Source organism: Asterias rubens, chromosome 13 (assembly GCF_902459465.1).
Source record: "Asterias rubens chromosome 13, eAstRub1.3, whole genome shotgun sequence".
NCBI lineage: Eukaryota > Metazoa > Echinodermata > Asteroidea > Forcipulatida > Asteriidae > Asterias > Asterias rubens.
The window spans coordinates 13488611-13500664 of NC_047074.1; the positions used below are offsets into that span (position 1 = coordinate 13488611).

General features: G+C 40.1%; 1 protein-coding gene across 2 annotated transcripts in view; it reads left to right on the top strand.

The window, feature by feature from the left end:
- The window catches only part of LOC117298252 (tripeptidyl-peptidase 2-like), a 35584-nt gene that overhangs the window by 12019 nt on the left and 11511 nt on the right, over window positions 1–12054 (top strand). For both annotated transcript variants that reach the window (XM_033781389.1, XM_033781390.1), the window contains exons 6-18: window positions 828–925; window positions 1549–1769; window positions 2756–2832; window positions 3505–3632; window positions 4430–4529; window positions 5259–5392; window positions 6119–6249; window positions 6614–6785; window positions 7361–7518; window positions 9293–9470; window positions 10149–10420; window positions 10846–10946; window positions 11628–11724. In XM_033781389.1, coding sequence (XP_033637280.1) covers window positions 828–925; window positions 1549–1769; window positions 2756–2832; window positions 3505–3632; window positions 4430–4529; window positions 5259–5392; window positions 6119–6249; window positions 6614–6785; window positions 7361–7518; window positions 9293–9470; window positions 10149–10420; window positions 10846–10946; window positions 11628–11724 — 1867 coding nt within the window. The remainder of the gene's footprint in view (window positions 1–827; window positions 926–1548; window positions 1770–2755; window positions 2833–3504; window positions 3633–4429; window positions 4530–5258; window positions 5393–6118; window positions 6250–6613; window positions 6786–7360; window positions 7519–9292; window positions 9471–10148; window positions 10421–10845; window positions 10947–11627; window positions 11725–12054) is intronic.

Genomic DNA, 12054 nt, shown 5'->3' on the forward strand with positions numbered 1-12054 from the left:
CAAGTCCCACACTTCGTGTATCACAACTTATATATAAAACAACAAACCTGTGAAAATTTAGGCTCAATCGGTCATCGGAGTCGGGAGAAAATAACGGGAAAACCCACTCTTGTTTCCTTCCGTTTTGCCGTGTCATGAGATGTGTTTAAAATAAATCCGTAATTCTCGCTAACGAGAATTTATATTGTTTTACTGTTTTCTCAAAAAGTAAAGCATTTCATGTCCTCGTGACTAATATTTCAAGAGAAGTCTTTCACCATTACCTTCTGTAAACCCTGTAAATTATTTGTAAATCTGTGAATTTTTTTTTTTTACCGAAAGGGTCCAATGGCTTTAAAATGGGGTACATTTTTCATTGAAAGAATATAAAATAAAATGACATTTTACACCAACATAAATTGAGAATTGTGACTTGTAATATTTTCCCCTCTTTCACAAGGACTCTTGCTATAGATGGGTTGCAGTACGCGTCATTGACCGCCATATTTGATATATTTTACATGTGAAAAATGCACGCGTGTACGCGCTGTGCGTGACTCTTGTGCACTTTTCACGTGTAAAATACATCAAATATAGTGGTCAATGACGCGTATTGCAACCCATCTATTGAAAATAATTGCATCACAAAACTCAATTTTCAAATCCCACCTGAGTAATATGCCTAGTACATGTAATGTACTGACTAAGTGCTAACAGACATCAGTGTATATTATGGGTTTAACCCAAATTAAAATTCTTTATCGCTGATGCAAATTTCCATCTATTCAAACTCAATTTGATCTTGGAGTCCCTCTTTAATAATTATATTATAATTTGTGTACATACAGGGCAGTGGTGGATACTTCGGAGACGGGTGACTTGGCGTCGTGTGTGGTGCTCACTAGCTACAAAGAGTCACAACAATATGCTGCATTTTCATTAGCAGGTAAGCCCTACAACCGAGAAGAAAATTCCATAAAGCTGTTACAATACTGCTTTAAGTGAATTTCTTTGCTGAAAAAAATGAGTGGGGTACTGGTCGAAACAGTGTAAACTTTATGGAGTTTCGGCCGGTAACTTGTTTCTGCTAAGCAAAATTTGTGTGTGCTGAGCAAGTTTTTGTGCTTACATGGCTTAATAAATTGGGCCCTGAGAACAATTCCATAAAGCTGTTAAGTATGAACAAAATTGCAGAAAGACACTGCTTAGTAGAAACAGGTTAACATAATTTATTGTTTGGGGGTGGTTTCCAGCTAATTTTAATTGAATAGAGAAAAAAGAGATCGGGGAGTATACAATCTGTGCAACAAATATGTGCTGTACTAAGCTTAATCAATCACAAGAACCATCTCTGCCCTCACAGGTACCAATTTACCCCTGGGTGGATAGAAGCAGTTATAGATACATGTAAGTGTCTTGCTCTAGGACACAAGTGTCTCGACTGGGACTCAACCCACAGACATGACAGAAACACCAGAGCTTGAGTTCACTGCTCATATTCGCTCGGCCCCGACACCCCACAAGGAATACGAACCTCCACCGACAAATGTTTATTTATTCTCTCTGCAGATATGCTGAATTATTCAATAAACATATACGACGACGGTAACATACTTAACATAGTAACTAACGCTGGCTCGCACGGTACTCACGTAACCTGTATAGCGGCCGCCAACTTCCCTGACGAGCCTGAGAAGAACGGCGTTGCTCCTGGTGCTCAGGTTCTGGTTATAAAGATCGGCGATTCCAGGCTAGGCTCGATGGAGACTGGAAGCTCACTAGTAAGAGCGGTGAGTAAGAAAACTAGAATCTGAGTTTGGTATACATTCAAGGGAAAGCTCCATTAAAGAATTTCAGAGTTTGGCCACAAAAACCCCGAAAGTATACATCCTTTTACTTTGCTGGAAAGATACTAAACTTGCTGATGTTGCTTCGCGCATCCAATGATAGGGTATAAGTTCTTGGAGCTATAAGGGTTTTATCGATGAGTGTTGGGGAAGGATTCCTTGAGATTATTTGAAGGGAATCGATTTGGTTTACTCTCAGGGAAGCGGGAGAGTGATTTCATTTGTGGCGTCATTGTGTCTGCTATAATATAAGTCACTTTGGCTGCTGGCTTCTCACAGACTAGAAAGCTTTGTCGTTTACATAACACTGGTATTATTACAGGAACTAGACTTACTCCCGTCATAACCTTAGTTAGGTTAGTAGACCTACTATATAATAATACCAAATATTTACGAAGCGCATTAAACAATGTTCTGTACAAATTGATTGAGGAAAACAGAAACAAGACAAAGCGCATCAAAATTTTCCAATAATCCAGCCAATGGCAAACAAAACACACGTTGATTGCGATTAAAAGTAGTAAACGATGTTAAAAAAAAATAAATAAATAAAAATAAAACCCCATAAATGACTAAACTAAACAGATACGAAACTTGAAGACAACTCTTTCTGAATAAAAATACACCATCCTGAAAGGGAATGTGTTTAACAAAAAATATAACACTATCTGAATGGATTTGTTGTAAAAAATGTACCACTGAGTGAATGAAAGTTAATGAAAGTGACCCCTTTCTGAATGGTTGTGTTGCACTTTTTTTATAGCCCAAATCGCCCAACTTTGAATCCACGGGCACCTTTAACTTCAGTTCCACGACAGTTGGTCATTTTTAGTGGCGCCTCATTTATGTGCTAATGACACCCAACTGACCGAGCCCTTTTTCTAATGATGTGATAAAGTAACTGCATATCCTTCAATCTTCCTGTGTAGATGATAGCTGTTATAGAACACAAGGCGGATCTGGTCAATTTCAGCTACGGGGAGGCGGCTCACTGGCCGAATAACGGGTGAGTAATAAATGTTAAAGGTTGATGTGATAAGAGGAGATGTCATTGCCTTAAATGAACTCATTATGTATAGAATAATGCGAGAGGTGTGTGTCATTAACAGAGATGCCAACCAGTAGCAAAATATAGATTACGCTTCTTCATAATGAAATACCAGATTAAAAAAAAAAAAATTGAACTTTTTTTTTTTCAGACTACCACACTTTTTCAAACTTTTGAATGAAATTTCAACAAACTTTAACAAAATGTAAAATGTTGTGTTTACCTGTAAAATTAGAGGCTTCTTTGCTTTGTAAGAATTGTTTAATCTGTTTTACAATCCACTGCAAATATACACTTGGATATGGCGAAATATACCCGTATAGGGTTAGAAATTAGCAGTCGCTTGATCGGCAAATGCTAGTGAATTTCTTTTATTAGTCCGCCGGACGAGTCAACTCTCTTACTGTCTGACCATTCACTTTCATTCACTGGAGTTTTGAATGAAAGATAAACTTTGCCAGCGTGCAGTATGATATCAAGTGCAACACGGTACAAGGTCAACCCTCCTACTGTTTTACCATTCAATATGACCGAGCTTGCCCGATGCCCGATGATCAGAGATGATCAGTGCAGAATTATTCCCTCACACCTAAATATTTTCTCCAATTTGTTTAATTTCTGTGCTCTCAGGAGAGTTTGTAACGTTATCACAGAGGCTGTAAATATACATGGAATAATCTTCGTAGCGTCGGCTGGTAACAACGGACCGGCTTTATCAACAGTGGGCTGTCCAGGGGGTACAACGTCCAGTGTCATAGGTCAGTATGAGGTCAGATTACAAAGGTTAATTGAAAGAGGCCATTCATTACAATTTTTTTTTTTTTTTTTTTTTTTTTTTTTTTTTTTTTTTTATGCAAGTCGCCAGACACACAAGGCCTGAAGGCCACCTCAAGGTTTGGGCTACAATTGTTATTTCCAGAGGCCCTTACCACTGACTCCTAGGGCTGAAACAGGGTTACCCCTTTTACAGTCCATACGGCCCGGATGTAGGCTTGGGTATCATCAGTCCGAAGCCTGGTCGGTAGAGCAGAAAGCACTACCTCCCCAATTTTATGTAGCAAGTGTCACGACCGAGATTCGAACCCACACTCTGCTGACCAAACACCACAGCTTGAATCCGGTGCTCTTAACCACTTGGCCATGACACGCCATACTTCTATTATTATATGTTTTGGTAATTAACCAACGATGACTCATGAGTGAACTGAATCAATGTAGCTCGCAAGCATGAGGAATCCTATAAATAAGGGTGCTTGCTATGTGAACCATATACAGCCGGGAAGCCTCTAATCTTCCGTAAGAAGTTTTGACTGGGTTCTTTAAGGTACACTTCCACTCTTAGTACATCCCAAGTTTTCATGTTTATTAATTGTTTGACTATTTACTTAAAACCCCAAGATGCTTCTTGTAGGATGGTTTTTTTTTATTTATTTTTTTTATACTTTTTTTAGGGGGGGGGGGGGGTGTTTTAAAAATCACAGAAGTTTTTACTTTCATACTGTTTTAAGATTGTCCCAGAAACTGAGTATTGTTTTTATCAACAATTGATTGACAGGTGTTGGAGCGTGTGTCTCACCAGAGATGATGGCTGCTGAATATTCATTAAGAGAGCGGTTACCAAGCATGGCCTATACATGGTCCTCTAGAGGTCCAAGGTAAAGTACCAGTTAAGATCTAATGAATATTCATTAAGAGAGCGGTTACCAAGCATGGCCTATACAAGGTCCCCCAAAGGGCCCACGGCAAAGTACCTTATCTACTGAATACTCATGGAGAGAGCTGTTGCCATGGTGTACTTAAAGCCATTGGACCCTTTCGGTACAGAACAACAAAAATTCTTGATATCGAGAATTACAGATTTATTTTAAACACATGTAGTGACACGGCGAAACGTGCGGATACAAGGGTGGGTTTTCCCGTTATTTTCTCCCGACTCCGATGACCGATTGAGCCTAAATTTCCACAGGTTTTGTTGTTTTATATAGAAGTTGTGATACAGAATGTGTGGGCCTTGGACAATACTGTTTACCAAAAGGGTCCAATGGCTTTACGAGAAATCAAGTGTTGGTTTAACACAGGAAACCTTTTAGTTGCACTTTTTTCCTAGTTTTTCGTTTGAACAAAGACAAAATTACTAGAGTGGGAGTTGAACCAACGACCTATGGATTAATTTTCCGGCACTCGTACCAACTGAGCTATCCAGCCCTATATTTGCAGTCTTCCTATACATGTATAGTCAATATCTTTGTTCAGGGTGTCAGTCAGAAGCCATACAACCAGTAACTGTGTTTAGCCAGGGATCACACCTTGGAAGCGCCAGCCAGGGGATCACTGAGGGGGATGCAGTTTATCAAATATTAAATATCAAGTATTTTTTCCGTCAGTGTTGATGGTGATCTAGGCGTTAGTATCACTGCCCCTGGGGGCGCTATAACATCAGTACCTAACTGGACGTTACGAGGTGCGCAACTGATGAATGGTACCTCTATGTCGTCACCCAACGCCTGCGGGGGGATCGGTAAGTGAACGTGTGGTTCCTATACTTTGTTGAAATGATTAGTAGAAGAACAGTGTTGGGCACCAGTCTTCGGGGGGGGGGGGGCATCTGAAGGCAGAAATGATTGGTGTCAGAGAATCTGACAAGGAGGCATACAGTTTCTGAAATGACCTTGTGTAGGTTTGCGTTGGCCATATTGACCATAACACAAGAAGGACTTGGCATGTCAGCTCAGCATTAGGTGTGTAGATTGTTCTAAAGACTCACCAGAAGCCTGTTGTTGTTGGACCTCCTACATATAATCAAATGTAAAGGTCATTATCGCTGAAACAAGCAAAATTATGTTCAATCAATAACTCAGGGAAGATTTGGATCCCCCAAAAGCTTAATTTGTTTGGATAATAATAATTAATAATTGTGGCTTCTTATATAGCGCACATGTCCGTCACTTAGTGGCGCTCCTGGTGCTGTAACATACAGTATTTCCTGCAAGATGTGGGACTACGTTTAAATTATGAGACCTAATTCTGATAGCACCATGTAATGCTTTACAAGGTGCTGTGGCGCAATTTGCTGCCGATTGGACCAGGAAGGATTGGATCACCTAAGTCGGATGTCAAAAAAACGTTTTTTACCAAACACAACTTTTCTTGCTTTTGTGATGATTCTTCTTCTACTGTTCCTTCCAAGTGTTTGTTTGTTCTCTAGTCTCAGCCCAGTCACCTTTTTCTTGTTCTTCCTTCACAGCGTTAATTTTATCAGGTCTGAAGGCGGAGAATATTTGCTATAGCCCATACAGCATCCGTAGAGCGTTGGAGAACACAGCGTGCAATGTGGAGAGAATCGAGGTCTTTGCCCAGGGATACGGCCTGATGCAGGTAACCAATGAATTTTCTAAGTTTTGTCGGGGGGAAAATGGCATTTTTTTTTTTTTTTTTTTTTTTTTTTTTTTCTCGGTAGAGTAGGAAACATGATGTCCCCAGGGAGTTGGGAAAGTTAGAGGAATGGTCTTAAAGTATGATGAACAGGGATTGATGTTGTGAAGCACCTTGATCAAGCTTCTAGGATATGTGGGCTATAGTAGAACAATTGTTCATATCAAGTTGAAATAAACATTACACTGAATTGAACTGGGTCTCCAAGGAAAACTTCTTCTTTTTCGTCAATAAGACTACACTTATTTGAATATCTGCTGACCTTTCACCTTCTGACCCTTTTCTCTTTGACCCATTTGACATCCAGGTTGACAAGGCCTTTGAGCACCTTGTAAGGTACTCAGACTGTAAAACGCGTAATATCAGGTTCTGTGTGTTGACCGGAGGTAAACGAGGCATCTACATCAGGGAAATGAACAAGTCTGAGAAACCAAGTGAATTTAACGTCACGATAGACCCTAAATACGGGGAAGATATATGTGAGTATGAAGAAGGAGTTGAAGCGCTTTTCATTTGGGATGGGATTTGGGTTAAAGTCAAGTTTAGTTTTCTGGTCCGCTCATTTTCTAGTAGATAGAGTCATTATGAAAGTGGGGAAAACTGCAAGGCTCTAACGTCCGTTAAAATTGTGTAACATTTTATTAATTACATGAATCTTCCACTAAAAGCAGACCTGTGTTTTGTGCCTAAGATAAACTGGGGTTTGCACTCACTGACTAAGAAATGAGCAGTTAACAACCAATCTTTCTGATCTGATTAAAAAGTTATGAGGCACAAACATTTTTGTTGCGAGTTTACCAACACAAATATATCGTAAAACTTCAGAAGTTCTTGAATATAATGTGAAGTATCGAGAAACTGTGTTCAATGTTATTGTGAAAGCTACTTTGGATCATGTCCTGAGAAACCAAACAGGAAACAGTGGGACTTTCTCTCAGCTCTTCAGCACTTTGGTTATTTGACACCACACCCTTCCTCAATGATCATCTATCCATGATTGATTGATTGGCTATTGAATGATTGATTGATTAATTGATTGATGGATTCCTTACAGGTGCACAGGAGAAGATATCCTTCACGATGCACACGAGTCTCGTATGTGACGCACCGTGGGTCTCGGCTCCATCACACCTAGCTCTAATGAACACATCACGCTCCGTTTCCATACGAGTAGACCCAAGAGGTTTAAATGAAGGAGTTCACTATTCCGAGGTATTCAGGATCCATTCATCTTTAATTGATTTGTCTTGCCCTTTGCGCTGCCACATTTTTTGGGGGGTCTTGTTTTAGGGTGGGTTACAAGGTGGGTTTTGGGGGGATCACTATGACTGAATAAACCAGGAATTTGATTGTGGAATCACAAACAGGAAGGCGGCCACCGTTGGTGAACTCTTCAGTCGACTCCTATGATACCATTGCTATCAGTATCTGTGCACAATGCCTGTCGTGGCTTGTCCTGGCCGAGTGTACAAGAGGTCTGAACTCAAGCTCGGGTGTTTCTGATCAGCAGAGTGTGTGTTCGAGTCCTAGTCGTATCCTTAAACAAGACACCTAACCATTATTGATTTGTCCTTCAGACAGGACGTAAAGCCCTTGGTCCTGTCTGTTGTGTAACGCTCGTAAAAGAACCCAGTTCACTTATCGTAAAGAAAAGGGGTTTGCCCCAATGTTCCTGGTTTGATTGGCTGCATATTGCGAACCCCAAGTTAAATATTATGTAAATTTTATGTGTACGTTCTCTTCATGGAGATTGTCTTGAACTGGTTGCCTGTAAATTGCCTCCTGTGCCATGGGACTAAGACCCGTCTGATAAACGATTAACAGTATAAAATTGTTGCACGCTGTGACGGGTCCATGGCGTTTTGTACACTCCAGGGGTTAAAATGGAACTCGAGGCGAAGCCGAGGGTGCCATTTTCTCTCGAGGGTGTACAAAACCCATGGACCCCAGTCACAACGTGCAACAATTGTTTTGTTATACCTTTGTATAATTGTTATTCCTCATCTCAAAGTTCTGTTGTCATCTTCAAACATTATTACGACGGACTACTCACTGTTTAATAAGCAGACGAACAAGAAACCATTCCCTCGTACCCGCGGCTGTTTCGTACACAGCGCTTGAAATCGACCGCCCGTCAAGCCATGTAACATGCGTTTTTGTTGCGCATCAAATGATTGATTCTCAACCAATCAAACTTCACAGTTTGTTACCAAGGTATAACAATTGTGCTTGATAGATGTTAAACTTGCATCGCTATAAAGAATAATTATTATCTTCAAGTAGGCTTGAATCCTTGATTCTGATTGGTCGTTCCATAGCAACAAGAGTCTGACATAAGCCCATATTGCACTGCCAAAATCACACTGCGTCTTGTGTGATCTAACTGCGCGCCAAGTTTACTTGAAGATAAATAAGTTATCACACACGCGCTCGTGGAACACAACAAAATACAGCGCGTCTGCGTACGATATGGGACGCAGAAGCCCTATTTTTCTGTGTTCCACTCGCGCTCGAGTGATAACTTTGTCTTTTTAATAAATTTGTCTTTTAGTTATTATCCTTGCACTGATGTGTATTAAAGGCAGTGGACACTATTGGTAATTACTCAAAATAATTATTAGCATGAAACCTTACTTGGTAACGAGTAATGGGGAGCTGTTGATAGTATAATACACTGAGAAACGGCTTCCTCTGAAGTAACGTAGTTTACGAGAGAGAAGTAATTTTCCACGAATTTGATTTCGAGACCTCAGATTTAGAATTTGAGGTCTCGTAATCAAGCATCTTAAAGCATACAACTTGTGTGGCAAGGGGAGTTTTTTTCTTCTAATCTCTCGCAACTTCGACGACCAATTGAGCTCAAATTAATGTTCACAGGTTTGTTGATTTGTGCATATGTAGGGATACACCAAGTGAGAATACTAGTCTTTGACATTTACCAGTAGAGTCCAGTGTCTTTAACCATAGTGTTTGATTTCTCCGTCAGGTGCAATGTTTTGATACTGCCGATCCCCACAAGGGCCCATTGTTTAGGATACCCATTACCGTCATCAAGTCACAGAAACCAAGCAAACAGTACGACGCAAGCTGGGGTGAGACAGAGTTCAAACCAGGTCAGATCAGACGCAGCTTCATTCAGGTCCCTGAGGGCGCTACATGGGCAGGTAAGGATTTCAAGATTAAAAGGAAAGGTATAGACCTTTCCTTTGTAAAAAAAACAACACTCTGGTTAACATAAAACACTCAATCGTATCAACAGATGTGTTGACCAAAACAAAACAAAATCTGCAAACTTTCAGTTTAATAAAATACGTACCACAATTTGTGTTTTGTTTTCAACATGTTTGAATATTGAAAAAAATAGTTAACGTTTCGACCCTATAGAGTCTTTCTCGAAGGCTTAAAAAAAAAAATGTTTGAATATTGTGAACAGTAGCGATCTGTTTTTGTTTTGCGTTTATTGCTTTCCATAGTTTTCCAACCTTGGTTTGCAAAACCTCTGTGACGGTGTGACGTTGCAATAGAAAGGTCTAGACATTTGAAGCAATCTTAAAATTAATGCCAATTAAAACAATTGGTCAGTAGCCTTCAGCAACATTCAATAGTTTGGGGCATTTTGAGAAACATGTCACTTGAAGTAATGTGGTTGTGTAAAAAATATAAGTTTTTAAGCCCCCAAAATGTTAATCTGAGATTTTCAGATTGTGTATTCCTTTTAATGATCCAGCAGCTGTCGAAATACAATGTTTTTGCACGGAGCATTTTCCTGCATGATACAACAATGTTAGAACATTGAGGTACAACATTCTTACACTGAAACACCAACTTTTTGGTTCTCGCAGAGTTGAACATCACGTCGCTGGATCCCGAAGCGACGTCCAAGTTCGTTCTTCACTGCATCCAACTAGAAGACCACATGGCCTATCGGAGTAACGAGTTCTACAAATTCTTCCATCTGCAAGAGTTAGGAAATAACACCTACCCGTTCTCCGTGAAAGGCGGATTAGTACTAGAGCTTGTCGTTGCTAAGTGGTGGGCAAGCCTTGGCAACACAAAGATCACCTACAGTATATCCTTCCACAGCCTGGATATGAATCAGAAAATGATTCAAATGGTACTACTTTCAGAAATATTTTTTGCTTTTTTTGCCCACACAAATTTGTATTAAGCTACATATACTCGGTACTTCCCTGAGTCATGTGATTAAAAATCAACAGGAATATCACTCAGGTGGGATTCGAACCTACAGCCCTAAAAATGCTAGAGCAGATGTCTTACCACTAGACCATTGAGCTAGCCTGGTTGGTGGCCAGAGGCAGATCAAATTAAAATTTTTAGATCTGAAAACCGCAATGATTTGATAGATGTTACTTTTTGTTGCCCTTCTGACCTGTTTATTAATTTTGACTACCGTTTTTAACTGTCCCTGTTAACAACTATTAAACACCAACGATGTATTAAATCATGTGAGGGCAATACCAAAATAAATGTTTATTAAATTGAATTGAATTGACTTAAAAGTTTTTGACTTATTTTCAGCATGCTGCCAATGGTATCTATCGTCTCGACATCAAATCAAGTTTAAGAATTGAAGAGGTGTCGCCAACGATCACTATCAAGAACTGTGTACAGCCTCTCCGGTAAAAACAACTTTGAATCACAAGAATTCTGAATAGCAAAGGGTCAATATGCAGGGCTCATAGCACTGTGTGTGAGGGTCTGGGCGTGTAAGTGTTACGTAACTCCGCAATAAGCCGCACAAACCTCACACGAATTGGCTTCACTTATTACCAGAAGCCCATTGACCCAATTCACCTGACGTCATCATCCAAATAATCTTGGAAGCGCCATTTCGGTGGTCAATGTCAACGTGTGTTATTCAGTGAAGTGTGCGTTTAAGGCAACGCGGCGTTTACACATAAACCTATTGACCACCAACATGGTGAGCGTGGCATCAGTCGCCGCGTGTGACGCACGTGCAAGGGGTCAATAGACGGGACTGAAGTTTTCACTGGACCGGCAAGCCTGAAGCCAGCCGTTTTAGTTTCGGGCCAGTAAATTTACGATCGGACAAGTCTGACAGTCTTGTGTGTTTGAATTGAATAACAAAAAAAAGTACCTCAATGTGTAAAATCTTGAAAAGAAACAAATTGTCTTTGAGTGTTGACTTCCAGTCTGAAAAATACCTTTTAATTCTCATGAGTTTTGTGAAGTATACTTAGAGAGACAAATGCTTCTGCATCTTTCCTGCGCTGGGAGTGACTTTTAGACAGACATGGCGCATTATAAATTATAATAATCTGTATGTTTGTTTGTAACAGACCGAATGATAGTAAGCTCAGTCCACTTGGAGCCAGGGATGTTGTCCCCAACGGAAGACAGATCTATGAGATAATCCTCACTTATAACTTCCACCAGGTAAGGTTTAGAACTTGGTCATGTTCCCTGTAGTCAAAAGCAACAGTCAATGCAATGGAATGTGGATATTAAAGGAACACGTTGCCTTGGATCGGTCGAGTTGGTCTTTGAAAAGCGTTTGTAACTGTTTTTTATAAAATGCATATGGGTAGGAAGATGTTGTAAAAGTAAAGTACAATGATTCACACAAATATGTCTCGAAATTGCGTGGTTTTCCTTTTACCTCGTCGACTAACACGGTCGGCCATTTATGGGAGTCAAATTTTTGACTCCCATAATTGGCCGACCGTGTTAGTTCGCACAGTAAAAGGAAAACCACGCAATTTCAAG